Raw genomic sequence first — 25,353 nt, 5'->3', positions numbered from 1 at the left:
TACGTCACGTGGCAGGGTTGGGAACTAAATATATGACTTGGGTTTTGAAATAAGTGCTCCAGGTTTGAACAAAAGGATGCATCTGCTACTGTAGCACCAACTGAACATGAATTTGACCATATGGATAATTAAAAATATGATGAAATATACAGGAAAGAGAAGGAAGATAGGAAATCCTCTTTATAATGCATGAAATTTCATGATGCTTAGTGATCACTTAGCCGAGAAGATCTCATTCTCATCATTAAAAGAGGGCACTTGCCCTTGGGATTGACGTCCGGTGCAGTATTTCCCATCGGCACAGGATGGCGCTCAGGACATACCGTACCTCACACAAGCATTAGCGTGGAGGGCAAGGACGAAATGACTGTGGCTGTAAATCTGTCACATGTAGTGAGTTATGACGTGATGGAACAGATTGAGCAGGACTAAGAAAATTGTACTCGCATTCCGTATACCTGATTTAGGGTTTATTTTCCTTCATGCTTCAGGCCATGAAGGTTAAAAGAGGGCTCTGTTATTCAGCTGCTTGAATGCTGAAAATGCTTGTGATGAAGGAATTCACAAAGGATAGCAATGTAAATGGAAATGCGGATGTTTTGAGTTCTTTATCGCTTTGCTTTTGTCTGTTATGGTTCCTGAATTCTAGCTATAAGGTTGGGAGATTCAACCCAAGTACCATTTGTTCCAAGGTGTTCAGGTTATGAGGACTAGATGCTGAATATCGCCCGCCTAGTACATCAACTGTAATGTCACGTCATTGTAAACTGCACTGGCATTTTAGTTTGGATTGGCTGCTCGTAAGATTATTGTTTTTTGGTGTTTGTCTGTAGAGTTTAAGTCTGAGGCCCAGGAGCAAACAAGTTCTGTTACTGCTCTAATCTTGGCTCTCCAGAAGGCTGCCAGGATTTATTTGTGGAGGTAGGGCTAACTTGCATTACATGGAAGAGAACTGACTAGTGGATGCTGCCAGGTGAATGAAAATAGAGACACCTCCATTGTAAGGCCTTGTTTTACAACGTAGTGCTGCATGGGATTAAGGGAGGAGGTGAGATCAAGGCCACAAGGTGCTCGGAGTGTTGAAAATGAAGTGCAGGGGGGAACATGTACATTAAAAAAAAAACCACAACAACAGTGTAGGGAAGGAGGAGAATCATTCAAAGTGCAAAGCAGACTTTCACTGTTAGGATTTCAATTTAGTGATTTTGGAGTCAGGCTGAGAATCCAACTAGCTTATGAAAGAATCATCATAGAATCACAGAGTGGCTCAGGTTGAAAGAAACCTAGAAGATCATTGAGATCCACCCCTCCTGCAATGGGCAGGTTGCCACCCATGAGATCAGACTGCCCAGGGCCCCATCCAGCATGGCCTTGAACACCTCCAGGGATGGGGCATCCACAGTTTTTCTGGGAAACTCTATCCACTAACTGTCCTCAATTTATTGGCTGTATTTTAGTAACCAGCAAGCTCACCTGCTCCTTATCCAGTTAAATATTCCTCCACTGAAAATCCACAACTGCAGCTGATAAGGGAAGTATTTTCAGGAGAGCTCACAGCCTTCTCACAGTCTTGAAGACATACTGCTGTAGTATCTTCTCATTGCTGCTGTCACCTTATTTAATAGCTGTAGTCCTTCTCAACGACTTCTATTGCTATTTATCAGGCTATAACAGCAATTGCTTATCTTCCTTCAGGTGGTGGCTGTTCTCATCAAATGCAGCACACCACAGCAGTCCTACAAAGCTAGGAAAAGGCACTGTGACTCTAGAGTCATTGTACTGGACCTCTTGAGATTGCTTAGTCCAAAATCCTACTCAAGGTCAGTTAGAGTCACTTGCCCAGCATTTTCTCAGTTGAATTTTGAACATGCAGAAACTTCACAGCCTCTCTGTACAACACATGCAAGTGTTCTCCTGTACTTCCTTTCTTTAAAATTGTGCTGATTGCCATTAGTTTTCACTTATTTACCACCTATACCTCTGAACAGATACTCCTCCCGTTCTGCAGAAAGCAAAACAAAAAAGCCTACAACCACCAATTTATAGTTTAACTACAAGACTTCAGTGCTTGACCTAGAAATCAAGCATTTCATTTAGATATCAGTAATTTGAACACTTACATTAAACAGAGCAGTTTTGATTCCAGTGACAAAATGCTGTATTGTGAGCAGCAGTGTAAAGGTTGTCTTCTCAACCCATCCACTGTCTCTACCCACTGATTGTATGAATGGCAATCATCTTGGCCAAGGCAGACTCTTGGAAGTCTGGGAACACTTTCTCTTTAAGCTAGACACTTCCAAATGCTGAGTTGTAATAGAAGACTGTGGTTTAAAATGCAGGCTGCTGAAGGACACTGAATTGGGAAATACAACTTCCTATCAGCTCCTGTTTGCATTTCTTACCTCTAGAAGTGACGCCTCCAGTAGTACTAAAATTCAGAATCTCAGATGGTGATTCTGGTGCCCTGTCAAATTCTCCTTATCCTATACCAGTTAAAAGCGAATATCTTATGTCCAGGATGCTAGACCACAGGATGAGTGCTGGATAAGTGGTTTTTCAGTCACACATTTTGTAGTAGGTAAACCCTAACTGCCATATTTGATTTCTGTGAACTGCATGAATCCAACTGCACAAACAGCAACTTAGGGCATTTTGATGCAGGTAATCTAAACATTTTTGACAAAGCCTCCTTTGGAAGAACAGAGATACTTGCAGTCCTTTAGAAGCTGTGCCTTTGGAGATCAGTGACCATGAACACTTGATTTAAGTATTTCTGCAATCAGGTTGACCACATGTCCTAATTCTGCATGTTCTCTGTAAGTACAAATACATCAAATATGATTAAAAAACATTATTTAAAAAAAGAAAAACAAACAAAAGCAAACAGGTTTAGTTGACTGAAGAAGGCACTTTAATTTTAGGTTAACTATTGAACTAAGTCAATATCCAGTTCACAGTATCTACAGATAATGGGCATAGACAGTCACTACAGTACAGTAAGTATATTGAAGCACCAGGTTCCAGAGAAGACACATTTTAAACTACCAGTAGGAAAGCATCTTCAAGTCAGCAGTATTAATAGAGAAGCAGAGTTTAGGTCTAAGTTCTCACCTTCTAAACTCTTAAGACAGCCAAGCCATGAGCAAATCAAACTGCTGCATACTGAAACACAGAGCAGCGACTGCACTGAACAAATCTTGTAAATAATTCAAGGATGCACTGAAACAGGATGGGAAAATGGTAATTTTTTATTGGAAAACAAATAAACAACTTGGAGTGGATTTGAGGTGAGTCATGCCATAAGCAGATTAAACAAACAAACAAAAACTAACAGCTAAACAAAGTTTAAAAAGCATAGTGACATATAGGGTACAATGAAAAAGGACTGCATGGTCCTGACACGATGGGATGATAACTGTTGGAATAGGAAGGAAAATAAGAATGGGAACTATTTTGAAAAGGAAGGGAAATCACAGAAACACAGAATCTCAGGGACTGGAAAGGACCTCGACAGATCATCCAGTCCAATCCCCCTGCTGAAGCAGGAACATTAATATCCTAGGTATGTGCTGAGTTAAATTAATAGTACCTAAAATTTTGCTGAGAACACTTCTGTCTATTCTGCTATGCTGTGTTTTCATTGAACAGTCAGTAGAGTGCAGATGAAACATTCAAAAACATCCTGGCTGAATGGCATAAAAATTGGCAGTGTTTGAGGACAAGGAGTTAAGCAGTAACTGAAGAGATAGCTTAGTATCATTGGCATACGAATCACAAACCAGAGACCAGGTGTTTTTTTAGCATGTGGCTTTTCACATTCACTTGAATGATTAGTTTGAAGTAACTTCATCTTCACAACAGAGAACAGTGCTTCCTCTACTGCCAAATTGTGGTCCATAGCAAAACTCAGAGTTTGGCACACCTGCAGTTATGCTAGCCTTCCTTATCTCCTCTATCTACCTTTCTGTACTGTGAAGCCCTACAGAAATTCAGGTGAGCTTTGCCCATTATGACTGTTTCCCTACAGCTCTCTGGAGTACGTGGCTGTTTCCAGCTTAGTTCAGGACAAAGAAGAGACAAAGGCTGCTGCTAAGTGGAGCGCTGGGAATGATGGCTGTGTAGCTATCCAGATAGGCAGACTTGCATTGTAACAGTATTTTCAGAGTATATGAAAGTATTTGAACATCTACTAGGTCAAATATACCACAGATTCTTTAAGCAGAGTTCTGTGTTTTAAATTATAACACCTAAATCTATCTTGCTTTTGCCCCTAGCTCACCAAGGGTATAATAAAATGAGGGAAAAGAACTGTTGCAAGTGTTTAGACTTACCACAAGGATTAGAAGTTAAATTTGAGTTGTTACTCATTTAGATGCTAGGGCCAGTCAGTATCCCATTCAAACATCAAATTCCTGCTCATTCAGCAGACTTTGAACATAAGAGGTTACTACTCCTTTAGCAGCAGTGAACGTGCCTAATATCTCGCTGTGTTATCTTGTTGGTAGCCATGTTGTGCCATCAGTACTTTAACAGTTGCAGCTGTGGGGATTTAGGTCCATCAGGCACTCAGGGCAGCTGGAGGCTTCTGGCTGATGGTTGGTCAATCAGGCCTATTAAGCAAAACACTGTAACTGTGGGCAGGCTAAACGTGGATTAGGGTAGGTGAACGTGGCTTTTCATTGCTGTAATGAAATTAGTTGATTCATGTTAGTTGGCAGATTTGTTGATGTTCATTTTTCAGGAGAGCTGTTTATCTAGATCAAATCATAAAAAAGAACTACCTGAAGGAACCTCTGTGCTGGAAGAAAAGGGCTGGGGCTGTGTACCAAGCATGTAGGGGAAAACAGTGTATATTGCAATAAGTTTGAGGTGAGTGACTATATAGTTTTCAGTAAGAGTTTGCTAACACTTTGCTGTGAGTTTTTGGTGGTAGTATGAGTTGTGGACTGTTTGCATCCAGTAAGTGCAGAAAATGGATAATGTGTTCTGTACCTGTCAAGCTGGAGGGTGTATAGAATAAAAGACAGATCTGTGGAAATAAAAAGGTCTGGGTTTGGGAAGCTCAGCAGATCCCTTGGAATAATTGCAGGAGAAAGTCTCAAAATTATGAATGTGGCTTGAGAGCTTCATTTCCACAAAACGTGATTTCAGTAGTATGCAACAGTTCAGTTTTTCTGTGAGTGGTGTGCAGTGTTTGTGGCTGGATGACAATTTGTTTTTCTTTGTGGACCATATCTGTGACCAACGTATGCTACTCTCGTGCAGAAGAGATGGTCCTCTCAACATATCATAGGGAATCACAGTATGTTTGGCTCTATCGCAGATGACTTGTTTGGTCCATCACATAATTTAAACATCTTGCATTCCTTGTATTTCTGCCGATGAAGTGGGACCACAAATGCCTACATATTTAAATAAAACAGATTTTTTGAGAAATTTGAGTGGTACCCTGAGCACAGAAGCAATACTGTAGCATAGCATCACAAATCCTTGAATGATAAAGATGTGCTGATGCTGCGTTCAATTCTGCAGCTGCTGCATACAGATTACTTGGCTTTGGACTACCTGGTGTGACTATTAATTTTCTAGCTATTGTTAGGACTTGGCATAGGACACCAAGGCAACCTGTAAATTTGGATAGTTGTGGTCCTTGCGTATTAAATAGCTGCTGACAGCTAAGAGCAGAGAAGCATGAATATCAAGCTTTCTTTATTATCTGGAAAATATTCTGAAAAGTATTTTGGAAAGAAGGAGATAAACATGAATTCTTGTTTTTCTTCTTTCTCTCCTCTCCTTTTTCTTCTGTATCTGTGCCATTTTGGCTATGTGAAAAGAAGACGTAGGACGACTAGCAGACTACTGCTGCTGCTACTACCTGTTTGTTGCAGCTGATATTATTGCTTCTAAAGAATGTTTTCTTGTAATGGATTCTCATGAGGCATGAGATAGCAATTCCTCTAATCAGAGCAGTTTCATCTTTTATGTACTTTGTGTGTAGTATGCTTAGTCCATACATGTTAGATCCATTATTTGCTGCTCTGCTGGACAGCTGAGTTCCAGATAGTCTTGCCTTTACAGTCTGCTATTAAAAAAAAATCAGTTGCCGACTTCAGAAATATCCCATTTGTCAGATTTCTTTGTTTGTTTTGCACAGTAATAAAATGCCCATGCAGAATGACCAGCAGAAGAGGTGGTTTGTCTTACTACTACCCTGGAATCCAGTAAGCTTAATGCTTGTGGAAAGTCTCTTAACTGAAATAGTTGTATTTCAGCACTTAACTGCTCTTTTTGGAAAGTGCTGGCCCATCTGCACGTATTCTGTAATGCTTTAAGCTTAGAATATGTGCAGGTGTTCAGTATGGCAGTATCAGTGGGGTTTGTAGAAGTGCCTAATTTATTCAGAAGCTATTTGGAAAATTTTGAAAATATGAAGCTTGCTTTTTTGAACTTTATGGAAGTCTCATATTCTCTTCTGCAAAGGCAGAAAGAGATCTGACTGAAGGATAATAACTGTATTTTGTCAATGAAACTACATTTACAGACAAGGGTGGGATCTGTGAGTGACAAGCACAAGGCACCCAGTGACACTTCTAAGTAAATGTAAAAAGTTTATCCACAGATCTATTTTGGCATTTGAATGTCTGTTGGAAAAAGCTGAACTTTCAATAGAAAGCAAATACCTTTTTAAACTTCATTAACTTGAGCCAGTGAAAGTTAACAGTTCATGTTGTATTGATTGTTCAGTTTGGTTTTCTGTTAGTTCTTTCATTTGAGATACTGCCACGTCAATACATGTGAAGTTATAGCTCAAGCAGAATGTGAAGAGGGAGCTTTTCATTGTCACATGAAACTTGTTCTATAACCAGATCTTTCTTTGGGAGGCCGTTGTGTTCTGACCCTGACAGACAGCAAATCCCTGCACAGCTCACTCTCTACCAGAACTGGAGGGATAAAGGTGAGAATATCTCTGGGGTGAGCTGAAGAGCTGAATAGGTAAAGCAAAAGCTGCACACACAGGCAATGGAAAATACAGAGTTCACCTGCAGCTTCCTGTGTTCTTCCATTTCCAGGAAAGCAGGAGTGTAGAAGACAGTCCCGAGTCCAGATGTCCCCCTTTTCGCCTTCTTTCTCCCCAGCTTTGATTGCTGAGCACAGTGTCACGCTGCATGGGATCTCCTTTTGGTCAGTTTGGGTCAGGTGTCCAGGCTGTGTTCTTTCTCAGTTCCTTATGCACCCCAGCCTTCTTGCTGGTGAGGCAGCACAAGGAGCAGAGAAGGCCTTGACACTGTGTAAGCCCTGCTCAGCAAAAGCTAGAAGTTGGTGTGAGATCAGCACTGTTTGGTCACGAATCCAAGGCCTGGTACCATATGGGCTGCTATGAAGAAAGCCAACTCTATCCTAGCCAAAACTGGTACAGAGTCATTATGGTTTTGGATTTTAAAGTGACAGGAATGTTAGAACATAATTCTACCTTGAGCTTTATTTCAGGTTTTCAGGCCTAACTGCAAAGTGTGATGATGCAAAGGCAGAAAAGATAACAAAGAAGACTTCATTTTCTAGACTGCTGCGTTACCAGAGAACACGAGTTCATTTCCTTTTCCACTCTCTGTCTGCAGGGTCTAAATCACAGAACTGCTTGTGGAACACCATTATCGGTGGGCTGACTGGCAACCTCAAGGAAAGGCCGAAGCCCACCATCATCAGTGACCCTAGACCTCCTGAAGAGATCCTTGCAGATGAGCTGCCACCTGTGGACAGTCCCGAGGCCTTGGTGAAAGCATCTTTCAGGTCTGAAGGATGTGATTTTTACACTGTTTATGCTTGAGAGGATGTTTTTAAGGTTGTTTGCAGTGTCTGCAGGAGAAATCAATTCTGAAAGATCCTGCAGTGCTGCATAGCTTTGTATGAAACAGGAGAGGAAAAGAGAGGTCCGTAAATAATATTGACTGGATGTGTGGTTTTACTCAGAGTTCATTAGCCTTCTTAAAAGATTATGGACAAGGCGCATATAGAAGATGTCTTTGACGGTTGATGCAGTTTAATTTGGAAGTGTTTTAGTGATGAAAGCTTGCACTTCAGGTCAGATGGTGCTTTACTGATGCGAGGGAGCGCTACACCTTTCTTTGTTAATGTAATGTCTTGAGAACTGTCTAGCATTAATTTGTTTTGTCCATTAATTTGCTTCTGGCCAGGGACTTGTAAGCGAGCGATTGTTGCTGTTGTAAAGTATGAGAGAGATCAATTTCTGGATTTTTCTCTCATTTAATCGTGTGGATGTAAAGTTGTCAATAAAGATGTTTATTGGCATGTTTTCTGAAAATAAGGTAACATGGAGAAGCTGTGTGCTTGCAGCTTGCAGTGGGTCTTTGACCAAACTGTGAGCAGTGGTGTTTGCCCAGAAATAACGTGTGGCAAAATGGATCTTTTCCAAATGCTTTTTAGCAGCTTTTTCTGAAAACTATGTTTGACTTTTCTTTTATAATCAAAGCACGTGTGTGCAAACATGAAGTGATTTTTTTTGTTTTGGATAAATTTCTGTTAGAGTGATTTTTATTTTACTTATTTTTTTTGTAACTCAGTGTCTCAAACTTCTCTTTGTATAACCGTTATTTTGAAGGCTCTTATTGAAGTCATTATATGAGGTAGTAATTTCAGTTATCTTGTTTATACTGTTTGATGTTGGGAAAAAAAAATAAATTAACAAGTCAATTTACGTCAGCCTATAAAAATAAGTCCCATAATCTTAAATCATGTTACAGTTCTTTAATATTCCTGTTGAAATGATTCAGGCCAACCCTGATTCCCCCTTTTATGATGACCTGTGATATTTAATGGCTTTTAAACACTCGGTGCTTTTGAGATTTGGAATCTGTTTCAGGAGTTCTTTTTAGCTTTCTCCTCTCGCAATGAATTCTGCGTAGCAGCAGCCCTTACTTTGCCATCATAGAGATAATTTCAACCATTTTGTGTGACAAAATAATGTCATGGCATTTCAAATGGTGTGATCTGATTCTGTGAGTAGGGTTGACTCTTAGAAGAAGTGAGGTTGAGTAGCATAATAAGGTCTGATGAATTGGAAGACTTAATTTAGCAAGATAGTTTTGCTAATGCAATGTAAATAACTTCATAATCATTACAAAGCTTTGTATTTCATCATTATAGAAGTTACTGTACAATGTGGCATTGTTTGGACTTTTATAAAGGGAAATCATAACTGTCTAATTTTATGAAGAATGGAAGCATTGTGTGTGTTTGAGCCACGTACAGGAATTGAAGACAAAAGTACCTTGCAATTACTGTCTGAAAGACACGAAAAAACTAAGAACACTTGTGTTTTCATTCAGCTTAAAATCTTGTTGATACTGTAATGTGAATTGGAACTTAGGAAGCAGTCCCATTTTTTCCACGTTTGATTCATTGGGGTCTTCTGTATGTATTGGTCTTCAAGTGCAGCCTTGACACAGTGTGACTGGTATGTCTGGGTGCCAGTGGTTGCTTGCCAGTTAGACGTCCCTTATTTCTTGTTTACTAGATGCCGGTGGAAGATCTATTTCATTGCATTTGGGATTTGCGTGTAATAATTACAACCCTGGTGGCTGAACTTCAGGATCTGTGGAGGGCAATACTGGGTTTCTAAGAACTGATTTCATGGTGAGAAGGACCAGACCAGTTTTTCTAACGTGACTGCTACAAACCATAAAATGCAGCAGTTCCCTTACTGCTTTTGCCTCACTGCTGTTCGAGCAGTATATGGCAATACTATTCCTTTCATGCACTGTTAAAAAGCAAATGTCTCTCTGGTGTCAAATGAGTCACACTTCTTGTGATTGCATCTCTTTTTATGTGAATACATATAGGCAGCATGAAATCCCAGTTTGCACCTTTGGTATTAGATCTTGTATTCTACTGCGTAGTGCTTATTGTTCTGTAGCTTGGACAATTAGGAGGAGAGCTATATTTGATTTTGTGCTACATTGAGACATGAGACTGAAATGGATATAAACATAAAAGGAAGAATGCAATTGCTTCAGTCTTTTCAGTCTTACTTTTCGTGCAGTAATAAACCATCTTTATGATACAAAGCAAAAAGAAATGAAACAACCCCCTCTCTGCACACCAAATCAGTATAGTGGTTGTTCTCTGTTTAGTTAAAAAGCATTCTAATTGTCTTCTACAATTTTTATTTACTATCTCTAAGACAGTAGGAAACATACAATTGCTGTTAACAAGGTCAAATACCTTCCTGAATAGCAAATTGCAAGAATTTGCAGGATCTTGTTGTTTGCAGTATTGTATTGAGCAAATAATCATAAGTAATTCTGTATCTTGACAAATTATACTACTGCAGTACTTACTGATTTTGAAATCCATTCTCGTTGACACTTATTCTTTTTGTCTAGTAAAGGCAGAGGAGATGCTGATTGGAATTTTACACGGAAAATGTGGTGGAAACGTTGAGAATGAAGGATTATCCCCTTTTGACAATGAAAAAAATATAATTACACATAGAAATTATGAGCTTGGCCTGCACTTTACGTGACAGATTTGGTACATCCACTGTCTTTCTTTGCTAATATATAGTTACAAGAGCCGTGATCTTATTTTTAAAGGCTCCAAGTTGTCATGATTTTTTTCCTAGACTCATTTGGTTTTGATGTACAGGAGAGAACACTATTTTGAGTCCAGAGACCTGGGACGCAGCACCTGGGCTGGTGCCTGCTGGTGGTGCCTATGCAGTGGTGAGTGATGCAGCAGCTATGCTGGATCTGGTGGCCACCAGTGGGAACTGGAATGTCGTTGGGAAGACCTGCAGGTGCTCTTCGGAGCCAAAACATTCACTCAACCTTCCATCCTGATTCCAGGTCTGTGTGACAGCTGAAGCTGGTCTGCAATTGGAGGCTGGTCCAGCTGGCTCTATCTGACAGGTGGAACTTGGGGTGGCTTGAGCTAGCATCAATGAGAATAGCGATAGGGGTCTTCCTTCCTGCCACCTTGCTGGAGTCTTAGCAAGAATCAATCTCCAGGTACGTGGTGGAGAGGAACCTGGTCACTTTCTGATACTGGGAGGCACCAAAGCTTGCCTACAACTACCTCAGTTGGTATCTGGGTTCTGAAAGTCAGGAGAGCCATAACTACATATGTGCATATATGTATATATATGAGGTAGACTAAAGCTCCTCCTTCTTCTTCTGCCCAATAAATCTGTGTCTAGGATTCATTTCTTTATTGCCTGCATTTTTAAATTAGATTTTGTTCTTTAAAAAAAAAAAATTTTTTTAAACACAAAAATGGGAGAGAAGTCTTATTTGCCTTAACTTGATAAAAGCCAACAAAACCAGAAATATGCTTTCTGGTTGGTTTTTACACCCATCTGCAGCAGATCAGGGCATGCTGAACATTAAAATGTAAGCTGTATCTCTGAGAGCCATCTTTCTCAACATCTTTTTTGATTCAGACTTATTATAATGCTCTTTACGTGCGTTAAACTTAAATTAATCTGTGTTCTATTCAAACCTTTTGCTTATTCTTGTTACTTATTGATACTCATTAGGATGAATAGGAAGTGAAAATTGTTCTGTTCATTAAGGAAATGGCTCCACATCATTAATCTCTCTTCTTTCTTTTAAGTGTGATTCTTTTCTAGGTGCAGGTTACACTTTATGAGAGCTGTGCACTCATTTCTTGGTAGATGGAGATTTATGAGTCAGAGAGGGGATGATCAGAGAAGAAAGATTTATACCAGTTACTGTTCAAAGGTTTCATCCTCTCTCTCCACACGTATCCACATGGATCTGGAAGGAAGGTGTTTTTTTTTTTTTAAGGCAGTTGAAAGAGAAATGAACCTCTCTTTTATGTGTTTTTTTTTTTTTAAATTTATTTATTTATATCACAGTCTTCTTGTTCTTCAGAGGATAGATGTATTATTGATGACAAGCAAAGCCCAGCAATTCTGTTCCTGTAAATATCAGGAACATCAAATGACCCAAGCTGAGAAATTCAGATGCGCTGTGGGTGTCCAAGCACAGCTGTACATCCTAAAGGTATGGAACAAACCCACTTCCAAAATAGGAGCAAGACTTTGAGCTGATATTCCTTGGACCTGGTGGTAAAGAAGTCCTGCTTAGACGACTGGACAGAGTATCTCCTAGACCATACATGTCTGCCTGATGGACATCACCTGAATCTTGACCTTTGATAAACTCAGAGCATTTGATTAGCAGCTACATGAGGCTTCCAGTTCTGGCTCTGTAAGCTTAAAAATCATCCCTAGTCCTTGGCAGTGATGATGCCAGCCACCACTCTGCACACAGGGCAGGCGTTTTTAAATCCAAGCTGTGCAACCCGCATCTCAAATGTCTATGTGACACAAGGCTGTTGCAGGGTGTGTGTGCACAAATAAGGTTGATTGGTCAGCTTTCTGTGCCTGCTGGCCCTGCATTCCTTGCAGGTTTAGAGAATAAATTGTTTGAGCGTGCAGTTGTGTATAGGAAAATGCATGAAGTTAAGGATTGTCTTTATCCTGCTAAGGAGGTACTTAGTGCACTATTTAGTTGTCTCTACTGTAAGTGATTAATAGTCTTTACATTACTAATACCAGTCTGCAAGGCCTTGCAATTCCTGTTAAGATTATCTTTAGCCAGCTTCCCGACAGAAAGCTGGCTGTCCTTTTCCTTAGGAAAATGCTGTATGATTCTCAGCCTTCCCATTAACAACAATTTAATCTATTGATCAAGTTAAGCTGTATTTAACAGAACAGTAGACATCTCATGGGTACTTTGATCTTGCCTGATCTCCCTGGTCGATTGCTATCACTCCAGTATCTGTATGTCATTGCCTCTTACACTGGGGTTGCACCCAGCATGATCTTCCTGTGCGTGTTCAGGGATCTGGGGTTTCTGATGCAAACTGAACCTGAGGCACCCTCACCTAAAGGGGCTGGAGAGCTCAGCTTCCAGGAAAAATAGCCATGGAAAGGAGCTGTGGGCCACTTGGCCTGTTCCTTCAGACTGTGAGCTGTACTTAAACACTGCTTGGGAGGAGGGAATGTAGGGAATAAGTCTGACTTATTGCCCTGGCAGCCTGCATGTGTCCTGTAGGCCATAAGTTGTTTATTCTGTTATTAAGACTTTCACAGTCTGTATTTTATTCCCAGTGAGAAAACAGGATAGTGGCTCTAATCTTGGCTGTGTAAGAGTGTGATGAGCGCAGATAGAAGTCTTTCGCTAATCACGTGCTGAAACTTTGTGTAAACAAAAACATTAAAAGGCACTCAAAAGAAATTCCTGAGCAATTTCCCAAGCTTTTAAATGCCTGGCTGACAGCAATGAAGTTGATTGGTATGTTATAATGTGGTGTTTTCCCAAAGGATGTGGTGAATTCAAATTCAATCCAGTAAGGGACAGATTTTGTTTTGTTTTGAGACTGCAAAACCTGTAAGTAACAACTCAGGAATGTTTTGAAGTGAATAACAACAGAATTACAAAATTACTCAGGATGATCTTGGAGCTGTTTGATAAGATCTTAATCTCCATTGATGTCCCACACTTCTTAAAGTGAAGAGCTTTGAAGGGAAGGAGAAAAAAGTGATTCTCAGCTCCAGCTAATTGAGTATGACAATCAAATCTGAAGATAGAACTGTATTTTGTATAAGAAAAAGGTATTTTAGAAGTGATTTTTGTGTTTAAATACAAGCTTCAGACTTTAATGAAACTCAGCAGAGAATCTATTCTAAATATTTATCTTGGACACACTGGAAATCATTGTACCTATTGCAGGTGTCACCTATCCAATAGGTTGAGCTGTTAGTTCCCAGAGTAATGCAATTAATGCCAGGCTACGGGTTGCTCTGGGCTTTTGGGAGTTTCCTGTTTGCACACCTTGCTTTGTTTCTTACTTTTTGAGTCGCTGATTTCTGATGAAAGTTTTGGCCGTTTTTGTCCGTTTTCTTATTGCTCCATGCAAAATGATTTTTGGTAACCATCGTATTTTGCCCCAAATGCTGTTGCCATGGATTTGCAGTCCAGCTTGCCATTGATTTTGCAGACATTAGTAACATCTAGGGAAGTGAAGCTGCTGTGAACTGGCAGCACCCCTTTCCCACATAACTTTCTAATGGCTGCTCTTCATCTGGTATTTGCAAGTTAAGCTGCCTGCTGGCAATTTCTAGAAACTATTTTATGTAATAGAAAGGTCTCATTTGGAAATTATCACACTATCCATCTGAGTGCTCAGCACTCGCTGATGTCAGAGCCATGGTGTCTGTAGTTTGCAGACTGGGACATTTATTTTTAGTTCCAATAATGTTTGGCTCTGAAACTACTGAAGTATTCACAGCAAGACTGCTAAAACTATCATGTGTTCCTTGGTTTTCATCTGAACTTTATAAATTGATCTAAACTTTATGAATTGGCTTAAGTTGTCTTGAAACCAGCTCTGTATTCTAAATTTGCTGTCAGTGCTGATCTTGCTATGGCAAAAAAACCCCAACAACTTCTGTCTTCTTTTGGTTGAAAGGCCGTTGTTTGAGAGTGGAAATTGACCTGAGGCTGCTGCCCGGAAATTCCTTTACTTGTAAATTTGTCATCTTTATGTGAGCACTTACTTGTAAGAGCAAATTTTCTCTCAGCTCAGCTGAGAAGGGACCAAACCATGAAGATGTGTTTCTTCTAAGTAACAGCTACTGAAGAGCATTTATTGGAAAAAGGAAAACCCTCAGAAGTTCATTTCCTTTTAAACGATGCATGCAGGCATCATTTAGATCAGTTAGTGTCTGCAGTTACAGCATCTATGATTAAGAACGTATTTCTGTTCCCACTACTCTGCATGTCAAGATTGATTTTTGTCATAGAATTGTCACCAATGGCATTTGCTTCTGAATCGAGATTGTTTGTTATCCTGCTAGGTTCCCGTAGCACTTATAATTAAGTCTGCCCTAATTCTGAACAGTGTTATCCATAATGAAGTAATACTCATTCTGAAGATGTGATGTTGACAAAATTGGATTCTTCTGGCACTGCACCTCCTTTGGAGGGCTTCTTCACCTTCTGAATTGTTTTGAAGTTGCTCATAATGTAATCACCTGCTATATCAGCAGTACTTGAGTAAAGGAATTAGCGTCAAGTGTAAATGCAGTGAGCCAAGTTTGGGGTAAATTGGCATAAAACTCAGTTGACTTCAGTGGAGTTTTCCTGACTTGCTGCAGCTGAGTATGTGGTTTGATATTTCGAAACTGCTCATAAACTAAAATTTGCATGTTTTTGATTAATGTTGTAAATCTAATAAACTTGGCAGAGTTTGTTTGGTTTTTTTTTTCCTGAATCATTAGCAATGCTGTCAAATAGTGCTAATCAAAGCAACCTGGGCTAGATGCAGCAAATTCCCTCTCTATTGATGTACGTTGGCTTTCACAAAAACTCCATGAAGCTTACAGACCTTGAATTACTACAGCCTTAAACTATTTGCTTGTTTGCTCTGCTGCTATGATGTTGACTTCTGTACTGCCAAGGCACTTTGTGAGCAGGATGGTTTTGACAAGAAATGACCTGAAACACACAGGGTTTTTTTGTGTTGCTCTGGATTTACGTATTTGCCCATTTCATCAGTTCTCAGAAATAAATTGCACTTTTTCTTCTTTTCTCCTTGAAATTCATTGTGTAGTCTGAATAATTGTGCTGTCCTGACATATCAGCTCTTATGCTTGCAAAGCTGCACTCATTTCTTACAGAAATTACTCACTGGTATCAACATAATACAGGCTGCTTAGTTTTGTACTGCAGCAGAATGTCAACCGCGTTGCTCTTCTTTAAACTCGTTTCATTTTTTTCTGACTTCAAGTGAGGTGAACCTCAGATTTCTTATATTTCATTCTTTTTAAAACAGTTCAAAAATAACTCATGAGAAGTTTATAATAGTGCAGATTGATTCGTTATGTTTCACGAAGATCGATTTCCTGGAATGGCTGTGTTACAGCTCAGGCAACTATGATTTACTCTGTTTAACTTCTGTGACCCGAATGATGGAGCATGCTGTACTCTCAGCAAATTCTCAGATTGAAGGAAAAGTAGAGGAGTGAGTGTGCTGCAATTCAAAGGGATGGAACCTCATGCAGTTCATGAAGGAAGGGCAGAGTCCTTCACCCAGTGAGGAAGAATGCCATGCACCAGTACGTGCTGGGGGTACCTGGCTGAGAAGAAGCTAGTGGTCCTCTTTAGACCATGAACCAGCAATGTAGCATTGCAGTGAGGAAGACCAACAGCCTCCTGGCTTGCAGGACAAAGAGAATGACCAGCTGGTCAGACAGTCCCTCTTCTCAGCACTAGTGTGACGGATCCAGATCCGGGCACCCAACTACAAGGGAGACATGGGCATGTGTGCAGTGAGTCCAGTAAAGGGCCATGAAGAAGATCAAATGACTGGAGCAGCTGACAAACAAAGGGAGGCTAGAAGAGCTGCAGCGTTCATCCAGAAGGAAAGAAAGGCTGGGGGAAACTTACAAATATAAATTTCTGATATGAGGGAATGCACGAGAAGGATTCATCCTCTACTCAGTAGTGGACAGTGACAGGACAAGAAGCAGAGGGCAAAAAATGAAAGCAAGACAACGTAAACAGCTTTTCTTTATTTATTTAACTGATCAATCGATTACTGTGAGGATGGCCAAACATTGATGCAGGTTGTCCAGAGAAGCTGTGGAGACTTCATCATTGGAGGGATTCAAAATGCAACTGAAAGCAGTATTGGGCACCTTGCTGTAGTCAACTCTGCTTTGAGTGAGGGTGGTTGGACTGGTGTTCTCCAGAGGTCCCTTCAACTGCAGGTTTCCTGTGATTCTGTACTGGGGAGGGTGAAGCTAAATTATCTCTCTGTGAGTAAAATCCTTGTGTCTGATCTGCATTGCGGATCTGTTATCTGCATTGCAGATTTTTGTTGCACAGTCTGCAAACATCTGCTGCATGGAACTCCCTCTGACGTCAGTGTGTGGTAGAGGTCTGCAGTGCAGATTCACAACTGGGATTTTTCTCTGGAGAATTTCTCCATCTGTGTTTGAGATGAATTAGAATAAAGTCTTAACTTTTTTTTTTCTATATAAACTCTGTATTTTTTTAAATTTAATCTTCCATAGTGAAATTCATTAAAATGCAAGGTTTACCTCCCAGTCATCTAAATAAAGTGACACTGAGTTCACAGCTCGTATAGATGAGGGAAAAAAAAATTCATCTAAATAAGATAACTAATACAGATTCTCTAATATAATTTACTTTTGTCAGAACTAATTTCCTCTACATAGAGAATGCAAATGCATATGACAGAGGCAACTTGCATGAAGAACTGGTGGAAACTTTCTCATCAGCTCATCATAAGTTGGATGCTGGTCTTAGAGAAATTACTTGTGGTCTTAGTAATCACTGGTTCCCTTCCAGGATCAGCTGAACACTTTTATCTGCCTTGAGTCAAAACCTGGAGCAGAGGTTACTGCTTGTTGCATCTGCAGAGGTGCTTCTGGGGCATGATGTCCTGAATTTTTTCTTTATCTTACAAATATTGTATAAATATTGATATTCATAGGGATGCTAGACTAGCATGATATCTGTTTTTAAGCAGTACTCTCTATTAATGTTGATTTCAGAACAGAGCTTGGCCTAAAACTTTCTAATATATTTCCTTCGTCACTCAGATCAGATGAAGTGATAGAAAAGCAAAGAAATGCATTATTTTATTAACCTTTCAGTTGCTGAATTTGTCTATTGTGGTCCAAAATGTGATTATACTTTACAGTGTTGTCAAAGGTAAAGTCAATTCTGATACCTACCTCTTCCCAGACAGTGTTGAATTCTCATTATCTGGCTTCTAAAATTCTTGCATTTTTGTCTTTTTTGTGGGCAAAAAAATAACCAAAATACCACACAGATACGAGGCCAGATTCTCTGCCAGCTTTAGCTGTGCAATTTCAGTGTCTATGAGTTCAGTAGAGCTGCATCTCAGGCAGCTAAGATGTCACAAGCTGGATAGCATTAACTAATAGAAGGTGATTTGGATGGAGACAAAAGCCTCTGTTAGTGTTCTGTGTGTCTTCATACTTGGGTGATTTTCAGGGAAATAAGTTGGTGTTAGAATCAAAGGGCCACAAGTTAAATTGACTCGAAATCTCAAACACGTGACATGAAGAGCCATCTCAGCCTTATTCTTATTTATTTATTTTTGCTTATATTTCCTGTGGTTCTGTTGAACTCTGAAATGAAATGCTGCCCTTTGAGGGCAGTTCTCAGGGTGTGCACTCATGGCTGTAGCTCTGGCTGGACCCAAGCATTCAGCTTCACGTGATTTGATAGCTGCAGCAATACTTGCCTGCAGTCTCCCAGGCCTCTGACAGTGTTTGTGCCATGCCTGGCATCTCTGAACCATGCAGATTCGAGGACCACCTTGCTGCCAACCTTATAAGCATCTCTAATTGTATCCTAATGGCAAATGACAGATGTATTTCCCTGTGAAGTCACTGGCAAGGCAGGAAAGGCAGCAGAGGTTCAGTTATTTTGCAAGGGACCTGGGGAAGCCAGAACTGCAGGTAGCAGAGCTGACGTGACCTCATGGTGATGAGGAGCCATATGGTTCACATGCCAGTAGGTAGAACTTGTGCCAGTTACGTGTCTGTTTTTATGCCATTCCTACTGAACTGAGGTCTGTCACCTCACATTGTTTCTGGCTGAGTGACACCAGCAGTCCCTGTTAGGTTTGCTTGCAGGGCAGGGCTGTGGGCTAAATGAGCTGGCAGAAAGTCTGGAACAGCACCGGGTCCAAGACGGGCTCCTCAGTCCAGCAGGAGATGGTGGTCATCGTCCTCTGTCTGTGCTAAATTCATGTTATCCCATTGCCTTCCTAGCTTGGCACCTTCCCGCAGATACCATCGGTTGGAGCATGAAGGTGTGTGAACCTGCAGCTGTCTGCCTTGTCCTCAGCCTAGCAATGAAGCAGTTCCTTTCTGACAAACCCATGCTCAGCTGGGCTGGGGATATCCGTGAGCTTCTCAGTGTGTGGAGCAGCATGGACGATGGTGTCAGCTTGTGCAATCCTTGATCGGTTTTTTGGGATGTCTGCCATGAGCGTTTTGTTTATGCTAATGTTACTGACCAAGTCTGTGACTTCTGTGTGATTTAGGGCTGTTATCTGACCCAAAATGGCTCATACTTGTGAGCACTGTAGTCTTGTCAAGCCCAGCAGCTGTTACCTGACTGTGGCTGTTTGGTGCCCACACTGCAATGCCATCGTGGCTCTTTACTCTGTGGCACTTTTGCATCTAGTTTTCATGGCCCTGCTGGTTCCAGCATCACACGGGCCATGAGATGTAAGCACAGTGTTTGGGGCTGTGCCACTTCTCCAGCTATACACTGGCTAGCGATTCTTCAGGCATCTTGAATTCAGAAGATGCACCCAAACTACGTGATTACAACCTAGAGAGTGCTTCAAAAGCCTAATATTTTAAATCTATATGCCTTGTTGAACACAGTTGCCTTGCTGCAGCCTAGGCAGTGCAGACATACAGCCAGCTTACCTTGCAAAGTGCCTTTGGCAATAATATTTAGTCAATATAAGTAATGGGAAGGTTAGAGAGAATTGCTGAGTTCATTTTATATACACTTACTGGAAGTTATTCTTTTCAACTTTAATAATCTTGGCCATATTTTACTAAAATAAAGCTTTTTCTTTTTTTTTTTTAATGTCTTGTTCTGTGATCATCAGACAGCATGAATTATAAACTTAAATAACCCAACTGTATATTTAGAAGCATGCAAAAATCTCATAGCTAAACTTAACATAGAAGTGCAGCTAATTAAAAGTAGCTTGTGCACATTGAGAATAATGCTATACTTGCTCCTGGTTTTACAGGGTAAAAAATAGACTTCAGTTGAAGATTTTCTTTATAATTTCATTTATTATTTTGCTCTATTTTGAAGGAAAAAGTAAACATTGGAAATTTCATAGATGGTTTTAACCTTTTCAATAGCTGGTGTTTTTCAACTTTGAACATTTTCATCTGAAGTTTTGATGCTTCTAAAATACATGTTAATAGTTGGAGATCTAGCAAACAACCACTGATCAAACAACCACTGTGTAACTGCACAGATGGGAATGCAGCGAAAGGGGAGAACGAGGCATGAAAGTAGATGGACGATGCCTTGTGTGTATGCGTGTGCCTGTGTAAGCAGAGAGAGGAGGAGGCGATGTTACAGACCAGGATTCTGCTCAGAGATGCTGGTGGTCCACCAGGATAACTCACCCCTGTATTATCTTCTATATTCGTGTGCTTTATTCGTGTTCAATCCTGAAGATATGCAAAAAAGCCCCAGCTTGATTATTAAGATAAAAGGCAAAAAATCCCACAACAACCCACAATAGTTTGAAGGAGAATACTTATTTTTCATTCTAATGTGGAAAACAGGACCTTGGTTTCAGAGGTCTTGCTGTCATTCCCCTTTTGATACGAGTCACCTCATGCTGCCATAGGTGAACGTCTGCTAGATGTGCTGTGTCAGGGCAGCACCATGCTAAGAGGCTGCCTCTTCCCAGCTCCCTCCTCGTTGCAGGATGTGAGCTGCCCTGTCCAGGCAGGTGGTTTTGCCTCTGAAGGCTGTACCCAGCTTCTCTTTCATGTGCCACATGGCCGTGACTAGCTGCTGAGTGCGGCTGCACATTGTACATGTGCAGCTGGGTGTATGTGTGGGCTGCTCTGGTCTGGCTCTAGGAAAGCTGTGGACAAGAGGACACAGTGACAGAGGAGTGATAAGTTTGGTAAGCCAGACCTCTGCACGGCATCTAATTTTAGTGTTTATCTAAGCAGTGGGTAAGTGGAAGTGTTGTCAAGTGACAGATAAAGCCCTAAAAACACGCACTGTGACCATCCTATTTAGCTGGGAGTAACCATGGGCACGGGGATCTAAGGGAGCTGCTTATGCTTTTGTTGTGCAGCCCAGAGTGAAATCAGGAATAACTTCAAGTGAGAGTCAAATAGACTCCAAGCCTCTAGATGAAAACAGACGAAGGGACAAAGTCTCTGACCTTGTCTAGCCATAAGAATAGCAGTAGTTTAAAAATCAGTTTTATTGACCTGGAGCTTGTGCCTGTTTCATTGGATTTGGTACCTGATGTGTGCAGCTTCTTTCCAGCACACCTTGGAAGGGGACTGAGCCAGGTCAGGCACTGATGCAGGAAATCAGAAACACGATTTTTGTTGTTGTTTTCTCCCTTCGCTTTGACGTGAAATGAGGTAGAGGGGCACCTTTCCATGCTGTTATTCTATTTCCCTTTCCTCACCCAGTTTCCATTGCACTTCAATTTTGGGCAAAAGTGACGACTTGCCCCTGACACCAGGCTGATGGTTTTGTCTCTCATTTGCCCCTTGTCATGGCACGAGCACGTTTACTCTGGGTGATTTACTGTCCAGGCTGTCAAACAGCATTTGTTGATCATTTCCGTGATCACAAATTTGCAGTTGTCATTCACTCCATTTGCTCCATTTCTTTTTATTTAAGCTTCTGGCGCAGGATACAGTCCTCACTGTACTATCAGTAACCTCCTCTGAACCCTTCCCAAAATTCATCATGCTTATTATTCAGGAAAGCAAAGAAAGGGTCAATGAAGAACACGGAGACAGAAAGAATTAACTCCTGTCGGTTTATATTTAACAGATGGCATATTTATTTTTTTGTAATTCAGAATGAAATTGCCAACCCTTTTCTCATTTGAATTCTTGGAAGTAGTTTTGCTGCAGCACAGTAGCCCAAACAATCTGAATCTGTTCTTAGGCAAGAGAAGAGCCCTGCTGGTGGGAATGGTGTGGGTGGTGTAACGCATCCAGCCTCCAGCTCACCTCTCTGATGTTCGGATGTCAGAATCTCTGATCATTCGTGAAACACAAATGCAGGCAACTTGCTCTGTATATTTTGATGGCATTTGCAAGACACATAACTTGTGTATTACTCTATTGTGTTTTGCTGCTGACGTGACATTGCTGCTGAGCTGATTCATCCTTGTGGAAAGCGAAGTTAGATATGTAAAAATTCAGTTATTTAGCATGTGCTTGATTTGTTACACTGACTTGGTGTGATACTGTGAGTCAAAATCAGCGCATTTGTTTCAGCTTCAGTGATCTGGACTTGGAGGTGGTTCAAGTTAGAAGTGAAGGCTGTTGTCAGTAGTCCTCTGGAGGGGGAGGGGGGGCACTTTTTCCATAATTGTAAAGGTCTGTTTGGAAAATGGAAATGATTTTGGCTTTCGAGATTTTTCTGCATTTGAATGAAAGTTTATAACTCACAACAAAAATCTGTGCGCAGATGTAACTCAGTTGAAATATGAGTGTCTCCTAAGCAAACAAGGCGAAGAGAAGTTGGACAGAAGCTAGTCCAAATTCACTCAAGCACTGGGACCAGTGAGCACAATTGAAAAAAAAATAAATTGCAGTCTTCAGGAGATATTTTTGTCAATTCTGCAGTAAATTTTGGCCTTTTTAAGGTATCTTTTGAGGTTTTCAGTTCCTCCAACAGAAAGCTTCCATACTTATCCTGAGACCGTACAAGCATGGGATGCTCTGCTGAGCAATATTAATTGTCAAGTGAGAATTTTGAGTCTGCTGTTAGCAAAGTGTACTAACAACCTGATCCAGCAAAATTCAATATTACATGAAGTCTGAAAAAAAAATCTTGAAGTATGGGAGGGAAAAACATTCCTAAATCACTCTGATTTTGATGAATCGGTCTAGTTCTATCCATCAAAAAGCAAAGTATGTGGATTAAAGATCCACAGGAACGAGTAAGGCCAGAAGCAATGAACAGAAACTCCCATCCGCTTGCTGTGTCACTTCTGCCTCCTAATGAGCAGTAAATGATGCAGGCTGCTTTGCTACTTTGGGTGCATTTAGCTATAGAAATGGGGAGATGGCAACAGAGTGCTGCGATAAGGAGCTGGCAGGCTCTCTTTTTAAGCAAGAGCTGCCAAATGTGCGTAGTGTGTGATCTTTTCTGAATACAGCAAGGTATGTCTTGGTGGCAGATTTATTCTTTAGTTCATCTGTTTTGGAAAATACCTTTGAAACTGGAGAACAAATAATTCTTAAACCAAGTTTAGCTTCATGCACTAAGTTAGAAGCAGGTGCATATCAGAGTGATAAGACAAGTCAGTCTCCTGTCACCTGATTTGAGTGACTAGTGGAAGCAAACCTAATTTATAGCATCTGTCTTGGTTCGCTTGGAGTTCTGTTCTGCATAAATATATATTCTTTATTGTTTATTTATTTTTTCTTCATGGCAGTTTTGCCGCTGAATTGACAGCTAAAAAAAAAAAAAACAACAACAAAAAAAACCCACCACCACAAAACTTATCCCATTAGGAAAGTGTCTGTGGTTTTGCCCAGAGCAGGACTGAGGTTTGCACGGGAAGCAATTATTTTGCACACTGGTTTTAGTGTCAGAGACCTTTACTGTGCTGCAGAACTCAGGCCTTGATTTCAGTACAGTGTGGCAGTTAGAAGAGTAAAAAATACTCCCTCCTTCCTCCTTCTGAGGTTCTCTACCTGCTTAAGCAGCTCTCCTTGTGGCAGAGAGCTGCAGAACCTTCTGGAGAAGGTATGCTCTGCATTGCTTGTTTCTCGTGTCTGGGAGAAGAGTGTGTGTAATTCTTGTATAGTTTATTTCAATACCACAGTTCTATAACCAAACTGGAATGGTATTTCAAAGACAGGGCAGATAAAATGCTACGCAAACTTCCAAGTTCATCTTTACTTTCTATATTAATAAGCCAGCAGTTCATAATGCTCCAACACAGCTAGTGTTGATGACTGTGGCATGGAGGCAGTACTGTTTTGGGATTGCTGTATTCCCCAGTGGATGGCTGCAAGTGCTGCAAAGGAAAAAAAGCAACACAGAAAATACAGGACGTGAGTGATGCATGGTTATCCTTACGTGTTTCAGAGCAGGGATAGGTTGTGCCTTGTTTACAGAGGGACAGTTTGTTAAGGGGAAAATGAATGATACATATATATTTGCATCCTTTATGCGTCTTGGATTACAGCAGTGTGCAGCTGCGTTCCCCTGTGTGAGGAGAAGTGCCATGCGTGTGTGGAGCTCTGAGGTCTTCAGGGAGCTGCAGGGTGGGAGAATTGCAGGGCGGTAGGAGCTGATGCCAAATTAAAGATCTTCATGAGTAGTTGAGCACCTGTCCTAATGAGTATGAAAAATCTGTCCCTTGTCTATGAAGGCAGCAGTAGGGCAGGAGGGACAGATCTCCATAACCACACTTGCTCTGTGGGTTTTCCTTGCAGGCAGTGAGGTAATGTGCCTTGAAATAATTTAAATCAGCATTTTGTACTTCTGTGTTTTTACATTCGCCCTGAATTTTCAGTCATGCTGAAGCATTTAGCACCTCCTCTACAAAGACCCGCTGAAGGAGCTGGGCTGGTTCAGCCTGAAGAAGAGAAGGCAGCGAGGACACCTCATTGCAGGCTGCCAGTATTTAAAAGGGCATTATGAAAAGGAAGAGAATAAACGTTTTTTCAGCGGTAGACAGCAGTAGGACAAAAGGGAATGGTTTTAAGCTCAAGGAGGGCAGGTTTAGATTGGATGTCAGGGGGAAGTTCTTCACAGAGAGAGGTGAGGTGCTGGAACAGGCTGCCCAGAGAGGCTGTGGATGCCCCATACAGATTCAAGGCTAGGTGGGATGGGGCCCTGGGCAGCCTGGTCTGGTATTAAATGTGGAGGCTGGTGGCCCTGCCTGTAGCACGGGGATGGAACTTGATGATCCTTGGGATGCCTTCCAACCCAAGCCATTCTGTGGTTTCTTTTTTTAAAACTTCCCTGCATCGTGAAGGACTTTACACAGACACAGGTTGCTTTGTGCTCTTTGTACTGTGAAATAAAGGAGAAGCAGACCCATAGGTTTACAGATGAGAGATATTTTGGAGTTGTGCATACTATAAAACTGCTATAAAACTTCGAGAAAGGTTTTTTTTTTTTAAACTACAGTCAACCCTTGATTTGAGTGAACCCATGTTTACAGGAAGCATTGATTACTGCCTGAGACAACAGGTATAAAAGATTTCACCCAGCTGGCTTACTATGAATGACAAAGATGTGGGGATAAAAATAAAACAAGCTGTAAATTAACCTATTAGCACCTAGGCATATGTGTGAAGTAGGCACCTCACTGATCTACCTGTGCTGATTCACATTTCTCTGTTACTCACATATTAAAGCTCACAACTCTGCAGAGTGTGTATAAACGGTCAGCCTTTCAAATGACATCACATTATAATCTTTGTATTAATCAGACAGCAATAACTTGAAATAACATTCTGGGTATGTGAAAGCA

The 25,353-nt window shown here is 40.9% G+C and overlaps 1 protein-coding gene across 1 annotated transcript in view; it reads left to right on the top strand.

Moving 5' to 3' along the window:
* Positions 1-25,353, top strand: part of PDE1C (phosphodiesterase 1C) — a 281,179-nt gene that overhangs the window by 40,459 nt on the left and 215,367 nt on the right. The window contains exon 3 of the mRNA XM_042817161.1: positions 7,617-7,788. Coding sequence (XP_042673095.1) covers positions 7,617-7,788 — 172 coding nt within the window. The remainder of the gene's footprint in view (positions 1-7,616; positions 7,789-25,353) is intronic.

This window comes from Centrocercus urophasianus, unplaced genomic scaffold (assembly GCF_019232065.1).
Source record: "Centrocercus urophasianus isolate 14NV4802_14NV808 unplaced genomic scaffold, USGS_Curo_1.0 seq_16, whole genome shotgun sequence".
NCBI classification, from domain to species: Eukaryota; Metazoa; Chordata; class Aves; order Galliformes; family Phasianidae; genus Centrocercus; species Centrocercus urophasianus.
The sequence above is the reverse complement of the archived record's forward strand: the minus strand, read 5'-3'. Positions and strand labels throughout refer to the sequence as shown.